General features: G+C 65.6%; 1 protein-coding gene across 1 annotated transcript; it reads left to right on the top strand.

The window, feature by feature from the left end:
- The first annotated feature begins 1,614 nt into the window (after positions 1-1,614).
- LOC135324751 (dual specificity testis-specific protein kinase 1-like) lies at positions 1,615-15,468 on the top strand. The gene is made up of 10 exons (XM_064501626.1): positions 1,615-2,126; positions 9,806-9,927; positions 10,148-10,196; positions 10,445-10,591; positions 10,850-10,932; positions 11,338-11,428; positions 11,737-11,820; positions 12,285-12,374; positions 12,656-12,806; positions 13,189-15,468. Exons 1-10 carry the CDS (start codon positions 1,881-1,883, stop codon positions 14,226-14,228), a joined length of 2,103 nt encoding a protein of 700 aa, XP_064357696.1. The 5' UTR covers positions 1,615-1,880; the 3' UTR covers positions 14,229-15,468.
- The last annotated feature ends 1,572 nt before the right edge of the window (positions 15,469-17,040 follow it).

Genomic DNA, 17,040 nt, shown 5'->3' with positions numbered 1-17,040 from the left:
GTGCCCTTCCTGTGCAGCCATAGCACAAGACCTGTAAAGCTGCTCCTGTCATTCTGTACGACTGTTGTCAGCAGGACAGGTGTGTGAAGCCCAGCAAGCCCAGGAACACAGCTTGTTGCACAGCCTGGTTAGGCAGTAGCAGCCTCCCCCACTCCCTTGGCACATGCCATCAATCACCCTTGCAGGCAGAGGCATCAGGCTGGAGCTGTAGGAGGAAAGGGATGGTGCAGACCCTGCGAGATAAGGGCTGGCAGAGCTCTGCCCCAGCTCCATCTCCCCACGCCCAGGAAACTTGCCCTGCACAGACACACTGCCTTCTACAGAGCTGGAATAAGGGGAACACCATGCATTCCTGGCGGGGCGGAGGCAGCTCTCAGCTCCCCTGCTCTAACCTGCCTGGGGCGAGGAGAGGCCAGGGCTCCTAGCTCCTGGTTCCTGGTGCCTATGCTGTGTTTTGTGGTACCTGGGAGCTGAGCTCTGCCCAAAAATGCCATGCTAGGAGACATTCCCTGTGCCAGAAAGGCATTTCCACCTCCACCGGGCAGGATTAACCCTCATCCCCTGCAGTCACCCTGCTGGAGGTTGGAGCAAGGCCCCTATCTGTGGTCACCTTGGGGACATGGCCATGGGGCTTCCTGTAAATGCCCAGAGGCTGCAGACCAGCCTGGAAAGCAGCTAGAGCCAGGCAGGGTGTGGGGAGACAGCTGTGCTGTGGTCAGGGAAACAGCTGGAGCAAAACAGCTGTGGGGAGCCGCGGAAGGGCAGCGTGTGAGGGTTGCTGCAGTGCTTGGGCAGGCAGCTGGGGCAGGGCTGTACCGGCACAGGCAGGTGGATGCCAAGGAGAGCAGCAGAGAGATGCGTGGGACGGAGCAAGGGTGGATCCAGCTGCAGGGAGTCCCTGTGCAGGAAGGGCAGGACAGATCAGCTGGGGAGCAGGGAAAAGGCCTGGGGTAGAACAAGAAGCAGAGGGAAGACGGGGAGATGTGAGAGAGCAGAGGAAAGGAAGAAATGAGAGGCAAAAGAAGCACTGGACAAGGTAGACCCCACTGTGTGTTGGTATACCCTGAGGCACCCTTAGCACCAGCTGCAGTTTCCCAGCTCCTGTCTCCTTTCAGTGCTGCCTGTCTCCCACCTAGGACTCAAGCCTGATGCCCACTGGATCTGAACTGCCCCAAAGAGCCACCTGTCCCTGGATGCCAGAGGTCCTGCAGTGGAGGAGACGGGGGGAGGCCAGAGTAGCTGATGGTGGGTACAAGCAGAGCTGTGGACAGCTGGGTTGTGGGGAACACGCCACCACGAAAAGGCTGCGCTTCCCTTCTGCTCTGGGCACCTGCTGGTGAGGGTGGGCTGGGGTAAGGGAGGGCAGACCCTTCGGGGGCACCCTCCACACAGGGGTGGGTGTGCGGGGAGAAGCACTCCCGCATACACGGGGTCAGTCCCGGTGACGAGCGTGCGGCCATACCAGAGCCTGCATCAACGGGGCCCTCCCGCGCAGGGGCCGGTGCGTGTGCAGCGGGACCCCCGCGGCCCGCCGGAGTGGGGGCTCGGCGGGGCCGGCGGGGGGGCGTGTGCCGGGCGGCGGCGCCGGCGGCGGTGCCCAAGGAGTTAAGGGCTGTCCCCGCCCCGGCTCCGCCCCGGCGGTGCCTGCGCTCGGGGCGGCGGAGGCGCAGCGCCGGGCCGCGGCGGGGGTCGGGGCGCCGCCGCCCGGGCATGAGCGCCGTGCGCCCCGCTGCGCCGCCGGTCCCGCGCCGCCGCTAGCGGCGCCGAGCCGAGCCGAGCCGAGCCGAACCGGGGCGGCGGCTGCTGCTGCTGCTGCTGCGGCCGGGCCGCGCCGCGCCGCGGGGGCTGCCCGGGCCGCGCCGCGCCGCCGGGCGATGTGAATGGCGCTGGGGGTGCGCGGCGGGGCCGACATGGAGTGGGAGAAGCTGGCGCGGCGGCCCGGGCTGGCGCTGCGCGGGGAGCGGCCCGAGGAGGGCGAGGGGGAGGCGGCGGGGCCGTGGCCGGGCTGCGGGCGGCTGCGGCCCTCCTCCTACCGGGCGCTGCGCAGCGCCGTCTCCACCCTGGCGCGCATCGACGACTTCTACTGCGAGAAGATCGGCGCCGGCTTCTTCTCCGAGGTCTTCAAGGTGTGCGCGGGGGGCGCGGGGTCTTCTCCGTGCTCCCGGGGCCTCCCGCCGCCCTGCCTCTCTCGGGGCGGCCGGGGTCGGGGTGGCGACCCGCTCGCGGGACTGGGCGCCGGGAGGGCGGCTGCCCCGCCGCCGAGGGTGAGGGTTTGGGCAGCCCTGGGGGCCCCTCGCGAGCCTCCTCCTCCTCCCCGCCTCATCCGTGGCAAGGCCTTGGTGGGACCCAGACGAGGGGTCTGCCCCCCATGCCGCTGGCCACCCTTGGGTGGGAGGGGAGCTCCGCTACGTGGGGAGGCCCACGCCGTGCCGGTTGCACCTTGCTGGCAGGTGGGGGGCTGCTCTTGCCTGTGCATGGGGGCAAGGTGGTGCCTGGGCAGGGGTGCGGGGCTGAAGCTGCTTGGCAGGAACTTAGGGGCTGGGAGAGCGGGTCGCCCTGGGATGCTGGGGAGCTCTGTCCCTGCTGATGTTGTTGTTCCTCCCTCCCTCCCTCCGTGCAGGGGGAGGGGAGCACCAGGGCTGTTTACAGCCAGGGAAGGCAGCGCACCGGGAAGCGCTGCAGCTGGGGTCGCAGCGGGGCTGCCTGGGGGTCCCAGGCATGTGGGGGGCAGCAGGCAGGCTTGGCCAGGGGACCTCTGTCTTGAGCCCGTAACTCGCGGCCTGCTAGGCCCAGCACGGGGCTGGGCTGTGCCCGTGATAAGAGATGCCGGCAGTGTTTGCTGCGAGTCCAAGGTGATTTCCAGTGTTGCCAGTCCTGGGGCTGGGCCTGCTCCAGCCTGTGCTGAGCAGAGATGAGCGGGGCGCCCCGCTGGAGCCGGCTGAAGGTGACCGGGCCTGGGAGAACAGTTTGATGCTGTAGTGCAGCGCAGGAGCTGGGTCAGGTCAGGCTACCCACAGTTGCCCCCCCCAGCTGTGGCCCTAGAGCTGCCTTTGTCCCCTGCAGGAGCTCTCTGTGGCTCGGGGGGGGGGGGGGGGTGCAAGCTGCTGGAGCAGGGACACTTGTGGCCTGCACCCCGATTCGGGGTGCGTGGGTGCTGGTGTGGAGCTTAGGGTCCCCAGCGTGGGGCAATAGTGTTGCAGAGGTGCGGGGTGATGGTACCTTGCCAGCCCACGTGCTGCTGGTGAGGCGTGAGGGGAGCTGGGTGGCAGACGCGGGGCTGTGCTGTGCTCCGCTGCCACAGCTGCCTCTCCCTCTCAAAGAGGAGGTGTGTGCACATGTTGTTTTTGTCTGTAGGGTCGCTCAAGGTGCCACAAGCCCTCGGGCAAGTATTACCTCTAAGCCATGCTTCTTGTGGCTTCACCCCCCTCAAAGAGCGTCTTTGGGCTGCACAGGGCTCCCCTGCGGTCTCCAAGATCCTGGCAGCGCTGTGCTGTGCCCCTGAGCAGGGCCACGCTCCCAGCTTGGCTCCCACGTGCAGGGTGCTGGCCAGATAGCTGTGCCCCAGCACGGCTGCCCGGCAGGCTCAGCCCTGGGGAGCCAGTAAATCCCAAGATACAGTTCCTTCCAGCCACGGGAGACCTGCAAGGGGCTGTGGCAAACGTGCAGAGAGGTCCAGGCTGTGGCAGATGTGCAGAGGGGTCCCTTTTCCTTGTGATCCCTCTGGTTCCTTCGGCCTGTGGCCTTTCCGTTGGCCAGGTTCCTGCTATTGATCTCGGGCTTGGAGCGTGCGGCTGGTGTGTTAGCGTCTTGGAGCAGAGGGAGGCATTTAATAATGTCAGGCGTGGATATAGCTCTTTAATAATGGATGCTGCCGTGTCTCTGCCAGGCCACGGTCTCTCTCGGCCTCACTGTTTCTGCTTCTCCAGGTCTTGCAGGAGCTCACAAAATGATCTTTCTCCCCCTAAGTTGTTCTTATCCTTGCAGGGCCATATGTTCGTAGGATTTGGGGGAGCTGTGGAGGTTGAGGTGGGAGCTGGTTCAGGCAGCAGGAGCCGAAGTGCGTGTGCAGGGAAGGAGGCAGTGGCAGGAGGGGGCCAGATGGGGCTTCGTGCGCGTGCAGTGTGCAGTGAGCTGAGTCCAAGATCTCAGCAGGATTGCGAGGCAGGCCTGAGATCTGCGCTGGGGTTCGGCTGTGTGACACATCCCTGAGGAGGATACAGGTTATAGCAAGGAAGGTACAGCTTTGCAGGGCAGGGCAGGACCCCGCTTCCTCCCATCTCCCTTGCTTCTGTCGTGTTTTCCAGGGCTGTGGGTACTTGCAGCTCCCTCCTTGCGGCTTCTGGGTCCTGCCTCGTTCCAGCTTTGCAGTACCCCCCGATCCCACGAAAAGCCTGGGCACCATGCCAGTCCCGTCCTCCACTCATGGCTCCCCAGCTGGGCCTGGGCTGCCTCTGTGCACTGCCAGCATCTGTGAGCTGTTCGCGAGTGGCTGTGGGAGACTGGGAAGGGACCCGGGCACCTGTGGCCCTTTTGAGGTAGCTCATCCCTGTTTCGAGCAGGGCCAGGTATGGAGCTGAGCCTGGGCCAGGCAGGCTAATGGGGTTATTGTCATGGGGGTCTGACTGCGTTCCCAGACCAGAAGCCAGAAGGACCCGTTAGCTTACTGTGTGTGAGCCCCGGATACCCCAAACTCACCCCTGGGTTGAGCCTTAGCTTGTTCCAGCTAAGTGCAGCTCTTGGGCTGTCCGGAGCTGCCGGCGACAGAGGCTGCCCTTTTCCCAGGGGGCTGGTCCCTGACTAATGCCCTGCTCAGTCATGGTGCTGGGCCTGTTACTCCCTGGAACAGCCGGTTTCCCTTGCCTTTCTCGGCACCATTTAAGAGGTGCCAGGCCCACCGGTTTTCTCGAGTACACGGACATTGCAGCGAGCCGCCTCTGTCTCTTTGCTAGACTGAGCATATTGAGCCTGGTGGGTTTCTGCCAGACATTTTCTCTAGCCGTTAAACTATTGTTGCGTCTTTCCCAAATCTCTCTCCAACTTTTCCATGTCCAGTCTAAAGTAGGCACTAGGGCTACAGGTCGTATCCTGGCTTCGTTCTCTAGGGGCTGTATCCAGAGGTCTCTGCTCCATCCAGCTGTTTGCCCCTCATGCCTCAGCGTCGCACAGCGGCCCCCCCCATCCTGCAGAGACGCCACTTCCCAGGGCTCAGCCCTTTGGTGTGCTCAGCTGAGTGAGCACCCCAAACCCGCCGTGCCGGGGGCGTTTGGCTGCAACTAAAGCCTTCCCACGTGGACAGACCTCGAGCGATCGCTGCAGCCCTGCTGTCGCCTGCCCCGTCTCTGTTCCCTTCTCCACCAACCTTTGAGATTTCGTATTTACTCCCAAATTGGCAGCGCAACTAATGACACAGCTCCCTTGGTCTTATCTAGTGCCCTTCATAAATGGACCTTGCCTTGTTTTACGAAGGAGGGTGGAGCGGCGTGACACAGACAGCACGGATGGGGAAACTAAGGCAGGCAAGGAGGAAGCGAATTTGCCACAGTCAGCCAGCCACAGCAAAGCCGGGAGCAGCCCCAGCCTCGCTGTCTCCAGCCAGGAGCCCTGGAAACGCTTTGTGCTGACTAGCCCGGGCCTTGCACCCACGGGAAGTTTTCCTGCTCTGTCACGGGGCACTTGGGGAGCGCACGTGCCGTGCCAGTGCAGTCAGGGCTGGCGGCGCCCGGGCCGCCTGCACGATGGCCGCACTGCCCCGCACGTGGTCTCCCCATGCTGCGGCTCCCGAGAGCACCGGAGGGGAAAGCTGCCATGTGAAAACATTCTTTGAGTTAGGCGTTTCATGTCCTGCCTGGGTGCTGGCAGACCTTGCGCAGCGCAGCCGGCTCCTTTCGCTTCCCCAGGGGCAAGGTGTGAAAGCGGGAACTGGGGGCTGGCTGCGCCGCGGGGCCCCGGGGAGCCCTGAGTCTAGACGGGCGCGCAGGCTGCGGGGAGGGACCGCCGTCTGCTCAAGCTGATTAGCATGCCCTTTAAATAAGACTCTAATTTCCACTGTTAAAAGAGTGCAGCTCCCTTGTGCCCGGGCTGGGGCTGCAGCCAGCCCCGTCCCATCCCCCAGCTGTGCGGGCGGGCGGCGTGCTGGCAGCAGATGGGACGGGGAGCGCGCCCATTGCCTTACCCTGCGTCGTGGCGCCGAGGCACCCGGCGGAGGGGTGTCGCAGAGAGCATCATGCGAACAGTGAGAGGGCTGGAGAGGGCTTGCCTGGCCCTTGCGTGGGGGCAGGCGGCCGGCCCGGCGCTGCCCGGCTGAGCTCAGCTCTAGGGAATGCGCTGGGATGCCTGGGCGCTGTGCCAGCGCGTGGAGAGGCGAGGGGGGACGTGTATGGCCCGGGGAATCACCGCTGCCCGCTCCCTGCCCCTGCTTGGGCTTCGTGAGGGGAGGAGGAAACCCCCTTACGGCCGGCCTGGATGCAGGCATCCAGCTGCCCCGCGCACCTGCAGCATGTCTGGAGCTGAGCCTGGCCAGGGCAGGGTGTCAGCCCATCCTCCCGGCCACGGGACCCTGTTGCAGCTGCTCTCAGCAGGATGTGGCGGTGGTTGGTCCGCGGGGCAAGGAGGGCTGGCGTCCGGCTTTCCTTGCCGGACCCCTTGCTGTCTCCCTCTGGGGGGGGCTCCACACATCCCCCCGGGTGTTAGGGTGGCGTTGCTGGGGGTCCCCCAGACTCCCCCTTGGCTCTACCCCATGGAGGAGTGCGCTGGGGAGACCTGCAGCCCTGCTGCTGGAGAGACGGGGTCCCGGGGGGGCTTCACCAGACCTCCCTTCCCCCCAGCAGCTCTCCCACGTCATTCCCTTCCTCCGGGATTAAAGGCATTAGACACTCTGTGGCTGCACTCGGCCTCTGACCCAGCCAATTGCAAGGGAAGGAGGCTTATTAGCAAGGAATTAGGCCATGGGTGCAACCCCGGGCACGTGGGGCCGAGGCAGCACCCGGCGGGGGCTGCTGCCTGGCACAGGGATGCTGCTCCTGGCCCGGACACGGCCAGTCGCAGGGCGGGCAGCTGCTGAGTGCCAAGCGTGGCCCGCACCGGCAGGCATGCCCGTCGTGGGCGCACGGCTCGCGGGCCCCCGGCGCTGAGTCTGCCGCCGAGCCGGGCGCTGGCGCCTGGCAGCTCCCAGTGCCAGCCAAACCGCCTGATCCGGTCCTGCCAGCCCCGCTCGGCGTGGGAAGGCGGCGTTGCCATCAGGCGGGCCGGGTCGGGAGCACTGGGCCCGCACCCGGCGCCAGGGAGTCGGCCAGGCTGGGGGACCCTCGGCTCCTATCGGCCACGGGCTGGGGGGATGGCAGCAGCCGGGTGCTCCCAGGCAGGTCCTGGCGCTCTGCGGGGTGCTGGCGCTCCGCGCAGCCTCTCCAGCTGCCCCTCTCCATCAGCTGGGCCCGATGCTTTGCCCAGCGCTCTGGCGAGGCGGGCCCCCTCCTCAAAGCACGTGCAGTCCCTGGGACCGGGCTGGGAGCCTCGTTTTTGGGACGTGGCATCCGGCAGCCCTGCACGCCGGGTGGGGCGGAGGGAAAGCTGCCACCACGGTGGGGATGGGGACGGGGTGGCCGTCGGGCACGCGGCTCCCAGCTGGGCTGAGCCATGTTAATGCAAAGTCTTGCTTGTGAGCACAGCTGCCCAGCTGCCCTGCCTGCATGTGTGGGGAGCCCCAGGGACGTGGGGACGGCGGGAGCCGGCTGGCACAGAGTGGGCGGGTGCCCCGCCTGGGAGGTGCCCCACTGCCCGCCAGCCCAGCGTGCCCTCCGCTGTACCGGCTGATCTGCTCAGGGTCTGATACCACCTCAGCAGGGGATGGACGTGGGGCAGGATGCCCTCGGAGCCATCCCCTGGAGCTCCCGACTGCTCTTCGGGGTGCTACCGGATGGGGGGACCTGTCTTCCCTCCCCTGCCCCACATGTGGTGGGGACAGACGGTGGCAGGCGTTGGTGGGACCCCATCCTCACGTGCCCCAGGCCCATCCTCATCTCTGCCCCTCCACATGGCCCATGCCCTCCAGGAGGGGTCCTGGCAGGCCGGCTGGGGCTGGCTGGGGAGGTGACGCAGGTGTAACCTGAGTGCGGTGCCCGCGGGCAGGCAGCTGCTGAATTATTCAGGGCCTTGCAGCAGACTTGATGAGCTGGTGGTGGCAGAGCAGGCTTGGGCTGGGCCATCGCCTCTGACATTGACCCTGCCTGGGGCTGGTTGGCCTTGGTGCATGGTTGGCCTTGGTGCACCAGGACGTGATGAGGGATCTTTATAAAGGCCTCATTCCCCCCCAGACCATTTGGTTAGGGGGGGTTGGGCTGCTGCCCATCCCCCAGGTTTTGGGTGCTGCATGGGTCCCCATCTCAGTTTGTGCCCCAGGGCAAATGTTCCCAAACCAACGCCTGCCTGGGCCACTGAGGACCCACAGCAACAACCTCCCTCTGCACGTGATGGGGACAGGGGGTAGGGGACAGGCATGTCCCATTCTGGGCACACTCGTCACCGCCATGCCTCCCCCTGCAGTGGGCATGTGGGGAGCCCCTGCCTCCCCCAGCCGATGTGCAGCCGCTCCGGGGTGGCCTGCAGCAATCCCGTGCTGAGCTGCGGGCAGGACAGGGGCATGGGGAGCCCTGTCCTGAGAACAGACCCACTTGGGGCTAGTCCTGCTGGCCGTGGGGTCTCAGCCACGGCGATGGGCGGAGGAAGGGGCCCAGGAGCTCTGCTCCCCAACCCTGCCTCCAGCTGGCCGCTCCGACCCATGGCCTCTAGCCAGCCCCCTGTGTTTTGTCCAGGCAGGCGATCCCTGGGTAGGGGTATGTGGGGCGGGCCAGGGGCTGGCACCGGCACAGCAGCTTCCAACAGCATCGACTAAAAAGGGCAAGAGCAGGGAGCTGACGGCAGCGCCGAGGAATGCCTGCGTCTCCGTGCGCGGCTCGGTGTGTGCTGGGGGGCCGCTGGGACCGGCCAGGGTGCTCCCCGCCGGCAGCTGCTCCAAGGGAGCTCCCATCCCTCCCCGATTGCCCGCTCCAGACAAGACCCCCGGTGCCGGCTCAGCCCCCCGGCCCGGTGCCGGGGATCCCGTCCTTTGCTCCGTGTGCACCGGGGGCTCCGGGCGGACGGGGCGGGTGTCCATGCTTGGCCACGTTCCCAGCTGCTGTTCCTGGCGGGGGCCAGCCCCCCAGCTCACATGACAGCGTCAGGCTGGGGCAAGCTAAATATACAGCTTTGCCCAAGCACTGTGCCCCGCGGGGCTGGGTTTGGGGCTGGGGTCGCGTGCTGGGGTGACATCGGCTGTCGCCAGGGCCCGTTTGGGCCCGCTGTGCCTCCTCCGTCCTCGTCCCCATGCTGGTGGGATCTGGCTGGGCTCATGGTGCTGGTCCGGAAAAGCCAGCTGGTTTCCTCCTCCGCAGTGCACCCCAATCCTGCACCCAGCCTGTCCTTGCAGCAGGGTCAGCATCACGGCTTGCAGGAGCTGCCGTTGCCTCTCCAGCAGCGCTGGGCAGTGCAGCCTAGTGGGGACAAGCCAGGTGGCCCTGGGAGGGTGGCATTGTGTGTTATCTTTGGGGTCTTTGAGGGTGTTGCTGTGCTTTGAGTTGCCCCTGTTCCTGGGAGGTCCCACACGCTGGGCAAGCAAGGTGCTGGGCTCCAGCCCCCATGGCTGGAGATGGATCTGGGGCCTTCAGGATGGGCACTGGGTGCCCATGCCCCGGCCATGGGGCTGGCAGAGGGGCAGCATGCAGTGGCTGTGGTGATCCACGGGGCTCAGCTTCCCCCTCTGCCTCCCTCCCAGGTGCGGCACCGCCAGTCGGGGCAGATCATGGTGCTGAAGATGAACAAGCTGACCAGCAACCGGGGCAACATGCTGCGAGAGGTGCAGCTGATGAACCGTCTCTCACACCCCAACATCCTTAGGTAGGATTTATTCCTGGGCTCCCGTCATCTGTGCCCCTGAGGCCTTGCTGCTGCCCCTTTTCTGGGGCATGATCTGGCCAGCACGTGGGCAGAGGATGCCCCTTTCCTAAGACGTGTCCTCAGCTCTTGCCTAGAGGAGTTAGAGCTGCTGCTGGGGCTGGGCTATCCCATGGGGATGGTCGCTGCAGTGTCCACCCTCAGGGCCCTCTCTGTCTCCCAGGTTCATGGGGGTCTGTGTGCACCAGGGACAGCTGCACGCGCTGACGGAGGTGAGAGCACGACAACGGCCGTGAGTCTGGGGCTTTCCCGCGGGCAGGGCCAGGCTGGCCTGGGAAGGGGCTGGGGATCGCTGTGGGGGCATTTTCTTCCCCTATGGCACATATCTGCTGCGGGGCTGTGCCGTGGGTAGTCGCTGGATGCTGTGTGCAGGGGGAGGAAGGCAGGTAATTAGAGACGTGGGGATCCAGCTTTATTAGGAGGGGATGCAGCAGCATGATGGCCTGGTTCTTCTCATCAGTACATCAATGGTGGGAACCTGGAGCAGCTGCTGGACAGCCCTGTGCCCCTCTCCTGGTCCATGCGTGTCAAACTGGCCCTCGACATTGCCCGTGGCCTGCGCTACCTGCACTCCAAGGGCATCTTCCACCGCGACCTCACCTCCAAGGTACAGAGCATCCCACTGCCCTCGTTTTCCAGCTCCCATCCTGACACTCACCTGCCCAGGCACAGCCAGCCGGCAGGAACCCTGCCCCAGGTGGGTGCCCACGTGCCGGGGAACAAGGGGCTGCGCTGTGCTGCTGGCGAGCGCTCTCCTGGAGGGAGCAATGCGGCCCCAGGGCACTGGGCAGCAGTGTCCGGTGAGGTGGGGGTGGCTGTGGGGCAGCCATGGGACAGTGTAACGGGGCTCCGCCTCTGCCCCCAGAACTGCCTGGTGCGCTGTGAGGCGAACGGCTACACGGCCGTGGTGGGCGACTTTGGCTTGGCGGAGAAGATTCCCACCTACAGGTGCGTGGGGAGCGTCCTCCTGTCCCATCCCTGTCCTCAGAGCAGGGGGCCTCCAGCCAGCTTGGAGCAGGAGTGGGGGCTCCCAGGGGAGGGATGGATGATTGGGATGCAGCTAGAAAGGGAGGGATGGAGGGAGGTGTGGATCGTCCCCAATGGCAGGGACACGCGAAGTGGATGGACATGTTTGGGGGCTAGCGAGGAGGGGAAGGAGAAGAGAATGGCATGGGTGCTCCCAGTGGTAGGGAGACATGGGTTTGTGGGGTGGATGGGGGTGCATGGAGGAGAAGGGTTGGCCCAGAAAGGGAGAGGGAGATGGGGATTTGGGCCGTTCCAGTTGGAGGGCGGGACGTGGGACCAGGGCAGGGGGCTGTGGGTGGCGCATAACATCGCTGCTGTGCCCCACAGCGAGGGCAGTGAGAAGGAGCCACTGGCCGTCGTGGGCTCCCCGTACTGGATGGCGCCTGAGGTGCTGCGAGGGGAGATCTACAATGAGAAGGTGATGCCCTGAGGCTGCCACGTGCGGTGCTTTATCCAGGCTTGTGCTGCGGCGGGCGATTTGCTGGGCAGGTTCCTGGTGGACCTGTGAGTGCCCACGGGCTGGGACAGCTGGAGATGTGAAGGGGCACGAAAGGCACCAAGGGAATTGGGCTCTCTGCTCTCCGCAGCCCACAGCTCAGGGGTGCTGCAAAGCAGGGACCACCCGTGCTGCTCCCTGGGGTGGAGGGGAGCTGTGCGTTCAGCAGGAGGGTGGCCACATCCTCTCAAGGCTGCAAGACCCACCCTGTGGCTCTCTGCTCTCTGCAGGCCGACGTGTTCGCTTACGGCATCATCCTGTGCGAGACCATCGCTCGCGTCCCCGCTGACCCTGACTACTTGCCCCGCACTGAGGTGACTCACTGGGATGGGGCAGGAGGGCAGCATGCACGGCACTGGGGCTGGGGCTGGTTCGCTGAACAAGGGGGACCAGCACCCTGTGCTGAGCAGAGGCACGTTGCCCTGCATCTTGGGGTGAAGGTGCCATGTTCATAACATCTCCTAGCAGATGGTGCTGCTGCCTGGGGCGAGAAGCTGTCTAATAGCCTGCAGTAGGCACGCTCAGAGCCCAAAGTTGTCTGAGGTGGGTTAGGGGGGTGCTTGCATTCAGGCAGAGAGCAGGAGGGGTCTGTGTCCTGGCATCCTCCCACTTCCCTTGGGGTGCTGGGACTTTGTGCCACGGTGCTGCCAGGTCCTTGCTGCCCTTGGTGGCACACAGTCCATGCAGCGTGGGGTGGGCCAGGCAGTGCTGGGTCCCCCAGGGCAGTGCGGTACACCCGTTGGACCCAGCCTCACGATTCCTCGTTTCCCCGGCACAGGACTTCGGTCTGGACGTCACCACTTTCCGCAACATGGTGGGAATCGACTGCCCGGCGGCCTTCCTCCAGCTCGCTTTCCACTGCTGCAGTGTGAGCCTCTGCCGCGGGCTAGCCCGGGCTGGTGGGGGGAAGCTCCCCGCTCCCAGCGGGGGATCCCTCCTGCCCCTTTCCCGCTGCCTGGGCAGCCTGGCACCCCGCACTCTGCCTGGGATGTGCCGATGGGCAGTGCCATGGCTGCGGAGAGAGGCCGGGAGCTGCCTTTGCTGAGCGTGGGCAGCCTTGCACATCCCCCGGGGTGGAGGGGTTGGGGAGATGATGGGGGGCTGAGAGGGGCAGTCGGGGAGCTGACCAGGGACCCCTCCTGCTCTCAGATGGAGCCGACGTCCCGGCCCTCGTTCCTGGAGATCACGCAGTGCCTGGAGGGCATCCTGCAGCACCAGCTGGTGGCCGAGGGCCATAGGGCCGCTCTCTTCATCGACGGGGAGAGCTTGCCCGCTCCGGGGACGGCGTCCGCACTGAACGGTACATGGGTGCCCCTGGCCCAGCGCGCGGCCCTGGCTGTGGGACACCCCCAGGAGAGGCCGTGGATGGGTGCAAAGAGCAGGGACTGTCACGTCCTCCCCCGGCATCCGAGCTGGCCGGCTGTGCCCCGGGGAAGGAGATGAGTTGTGCAGCGTGGAGCCCTATTTCTCACCCTGCTGAGGCACAAATGGGTAGAGCCCAGGCCGTGGGGGCTGGTGGAGAAGGGTGGTGTTGCCCAGGAGTAGGGTGGCTGTGCAGGGTGGGTGCCCCCCTAGCTCATAGGGTGCCCCAAATCCCGGCCACGTAGCGGGAGCTGCTAGCAAGGAGCCAACCCCGCTGAAGCCCTGGGGCATCAGTGACCCGCTGCTGTGCCTCTGCCCAGGGGTAGCCGGGAGGGCATCAGGCCGCGCCGAGCAGTCACCGCTGCGTGAGTTGGGGACACAGCACCTGCAGCCGGACCAGCGCCTGTCCCGCAGCCAGTCCGACATGTTCCCCCCCAAATCGCCCGCCTTGCTGCGGCCGCCCGAGCCCTATGGTGGGGCCAGGACCAAGGAGACGCCGCCGCGCGTCAACCCCTTCTCCCAGCGCGAGGACCTGAAGGGTGGGAAGATCAAGCTCTTCGACACGCCAAGCAAGTCCGTCATCTCGCTCACCTTCGAGCTGCCACCCCCGGCCTCGCTGCAGCTCAGCACCCCCGTGACGCCTGAGCCCGCCGTGGAGGTGCAGTGTGACTTCTCGGCCCCCACCGCAGCCCCGCGCAAGTGCCACTCGCTGCCCGCCTCCCCGGAGCTGCCGCGCCGCGGTGGCTTGGCGCTGGGCATGGGGCCCCCGCGCAATGCCCCCGCTGAGCCCCGGCCTCGCAGCCCCCTACCCGCGCCAGCCCGCACCAGGGGGCCGGAGGTGGTGGGGCGAGCCTCCCCGCCGGGCCCCGCTGCGGAGGAGCGGATGGACTGCGGCCCCGACAGCCCTGAGCCCCCCACGCTGCCCAACAGCAACTTCATCAGCACGGCGGCCTCAGGCGCCCAGCCCTGGCCGCCAGAGCCGCGGCCCCCCAACGGGCTCCTCTTCAACAACAACCACGTGGTGGTGAGCAAGCCGCTCGCCTGGGGTGCCGGGCTGGAGCACGGCTTCTCCGAGCTGAGCATCCCCTGCGCGGCGGCGCTGGAGCGGACGGAGCGCACGGCCATGCTGCCCGGGCACAGCCCCAGTGCCGTGCTGGAGCAGGATGAGGTGCTGGCCTGCCCCGGCTGCTGCCTGGGGCCCTTCAGCTTCAGCTTCGCCTCCGTCTGCCACCGGCCCACCCCCAGCCCACCACGCTACCAGAACCTCAACTGCGAGGCCAAGAGCCTCCTCTACCACCAGAAACCCCCGGCGCCAACCCTGGCGGAGCCCAGCCTCAAGCTGCCAGAAGCACAATCCTAGTGCTGGGGACACACGGGGCTGGGGATGCATCCGGGCGCCCCTTGGACCCCGCCTTGACCTCAGCGTGGGGCCGCTCCGGGAGCCCTGAGGGTCCTCACGGCCTGTCGTGGCTCGCTTACCTGGAGCCCAGCCGCTGCTGGTGGCCGTGACGTCTGGGTGCCGCTGCTGCCCCGGCGGGTGCTGCGGTGGCGACGCCAACGGGCACTGCTGAGGAGCTCGAGCTCGCGTCCTGGCAGGGTTCATCCTCTGGAGCCTGCGGGGAGCCGCTGGGGAGGGCAGAAGCTCCCCCCTGCCCTGCCTGTGCCCGGCCCCGGGGGTCCCCGCTGGGGGTCCCGGGGCTGCACCGGGGCGTTGCTGGGGCTGAAGTGCAATAACACCGCCATTTCGGGCACGCGCCAGCGCCGCCCCGGGCGGCAGGGCTGGTTCCCCCGCAGTGCCACTGTCCCCACTTGAGCCACGGGTGCGGGAGCCCCATGCCCAGGGCTTGCCCCCTCCGCAGGCTCTTGCAGGGGGTTGTGCAGTGGCCCCGCTCCGGCGCTGCCCCCCGCCCGGAGCAACATCCTCCTGTAACATGCTGCTCTCCTCCCCGTGGCCTCTTGGGTCTGCATGCCCAGCCAGGGGGCTGAGCAGGGCCCGGTGGGGTACAGAGTGGTTGGTGTGTGTATGTGCGTGTGTTGGGGGGCCCCGTCGGGCTGGGGGGGGGGGGGGGCGTCCCGGCTGCCGCTCCACCAGTGTGGAGAGCATGCCTGGTCTCGGATGTGGGGGGGAGGCGGCGTGGCGAGCGGTGGGGCAGGGGAGAGGGGCGATGCCCGTCGGGGCAGTGCATGGGGAAGATGTGCAGGGCTGGGGTTTCTCGGTGCCGTATAGCGCCCCGCGCCAGCACGCTTCCCGCGGCCCACGGGGTCGAGAGCAGGGCGGTGGCAGGGAGGCCAGGGTGCTGTCCTGCCCCGGCGCCGTGCCTGGGAGGTGACACCGCTGTGCTCCCGAGCTGGGGCGTCCCCAGGGCCAGCCAGCGCCTCCCGGCCAGCCGTGGAGCAGCCTGGGGAGAAGGAGCCTGTGTGCAGCACGGCCGAGCTGCCCAGCCCCTAGCAAGGGTGGGAGCCGGCTTTCCTCCCTCCCACACAATGCACTGGTGAATGCAAAACTCTTGTGTTTTTTATTATTATTATTATTATTAATAATTGCTAGTAATATATACCCAGCTTATTTAAAGTGTTCAATAAAACTGAATGTCCTAGCGCCCTGGGCTGCTGCTTCTGTCTCTCAGATGCACTTGGAGCAGGGAAGGAAGCCTAGCCCCAGAGGCTGGCATTAGCCTGCCCATGCTTTCTGGGGCTGCAGCTGGACCTCTTGATCCAGCTGTGTCCCTCAGGGACCACCACTCACACCTGGCTCAGCCCCAGGTTTTAGGTGCCCCCAGAGTGGCCATCTTGATTGAAACCATTTCAGTGAAATTCCCGTTTATTATTCAGGATTGTTACATTCATGCCCTTGAGTTCTTGTTCTTGGTGGCACACAAAAGAGCAAACAAAATCGAAGCTGTGTCTCTTTATTGCTGCCAAGTGAGTTCAGCCAGCAGACGAGACAGAGGAATGACATGTGTCACCTCCGAAAAGCCGGCCTTTAACACCCTTTTGCTCTTCAAGCAAACTAATTTATATACTAATTGATCATCTATATATGGTACACACAACCCCATAATAAGCTGAGAGCGTCTTCGCCTGGTTGAACATGACTTCCTTTGCACTCGCCTCACTGCTGTGTTACATTGCAGTGCTATCTTGCTTCATCTTAACATGTGCACGTGTGCCGCAATTATTTAAGGGCCTGATGACTTGTCTCAGAAAGCATCTGACCACTGCAAGTGCTCGAGTTGCTTTTGCTTTGCAACTCTTTGTCACAACGTATAATCCTAAAATCAGTGCTCTGCTCCCTAACCAGCAAGAAAACTCAATTCGCAAGTGCAGGCGACAGTCCATTCACACCCAGGTTCCTCCTCGGCCTCCAAGGTAGAGCTAAGGTGTTTTTTCCAGTACGTTGCCTGAAAGTGGAGGCTGAGCTGCTCCCGAGCTGGGTCCGATGGGACCCGGGCTGCCCTGCAGGGCTGTGAGGGACTGGTGGGGGTGGCAAACCTAAAAGTCTGTGCCACGGGGAGGGGATCCGCGGTGGGGCAGGCTGTGGGGCTGCACCGTCTCCTGCTCCTGCTTCCCTGCCTCAGCACCGCAGCTCGTGCCTGTAGCAGAGCCCACTGGGCTGGTGCCTCGTGCAGCTGCTCTCCACACTCCTGGCACTGAGCGTCAGCCTCGCGGCTCGCTCCCCTGCAGCCAGGCCTGTGTTCCCCGCCTCGCTCCAGCAGCACGGCAATGCTGCAGGGCAGCGTGTCCTGCAGCCCGGGCAGGGCTGGATGCACCAGCCGTCACGCTGGAAAAGGCCATGGGAAGCCCCAGTGAAGAGGATGAGACCTCCTGGCCCCCAACTCCTTTCCCTGCACACTGTGCCCCCCATGCAGGTGTGGGGCTGGGCTGCAGAGCCTTCACCGCTCTGGTGAACCGTGTCGGCCGGTGGGGGGGACGGTGACTTCCCCTGCAAATCAGCACCCCTGCGGGCTTGGGATGAGCGAGTGCAGGGTGCAGGGGGGGGCTCGAGAGAGGCTTGCGGGGGTGACACTGCCAGCGTTGGCAGGCAGTGCCAGCTGCATGGCTTCGGCGGCAGGAGGCTCCCAAGCCCGGTCTGCAGGCTGGAGCCGTCAGAGGGCTGCGGCAGAGAGCAACGGGGCGACCTCCCAGCCCCTGTCACTCTGGTGCCCCTGATC

The sequence above is a fragment of the Dromaius novaehollandiae genome, chromosome Z, assembly GCF_036370855.1.
Source record: "Dromaius novaehollandiae isolate bDroNov1 chromosome Z, bDroNov1.hap1, whole genome shotgun sequence".
Taxonomy (NCBI): Eukaryota; Metazoa; Chordata; class Aves; order Casuariiformes; family Dromaiidae; genus Dromaius; species Dromaius novaehollandiae.
This window is presented reverse-complemented; position numbering and strand designations above follow the sequence as displayed.

Coding starts and splice junctions, on each gene's coding strand:
- LOC135324751 (XM_064501626.1), top strand. CDS start 1,881: ATGGCGCTGGGGGTGCGCGGCGGGGCCGACATGGAGTGGGAGAAGCTG. Junction 9,928..10,147: donor TCACACCCCAACATCCTTAG/GTAGGATTTATT, acceptor TCTGTCTCCCAG/GTTCATGGGGGTCTGTGTGC. Junction 10,592..10,849: donor ACCGCGACCTCACCTCCAAG/GTACAGAGCATC, acceptor CTCTGCCCCCAG/AACTGCCTGGTGCGCTGTGA.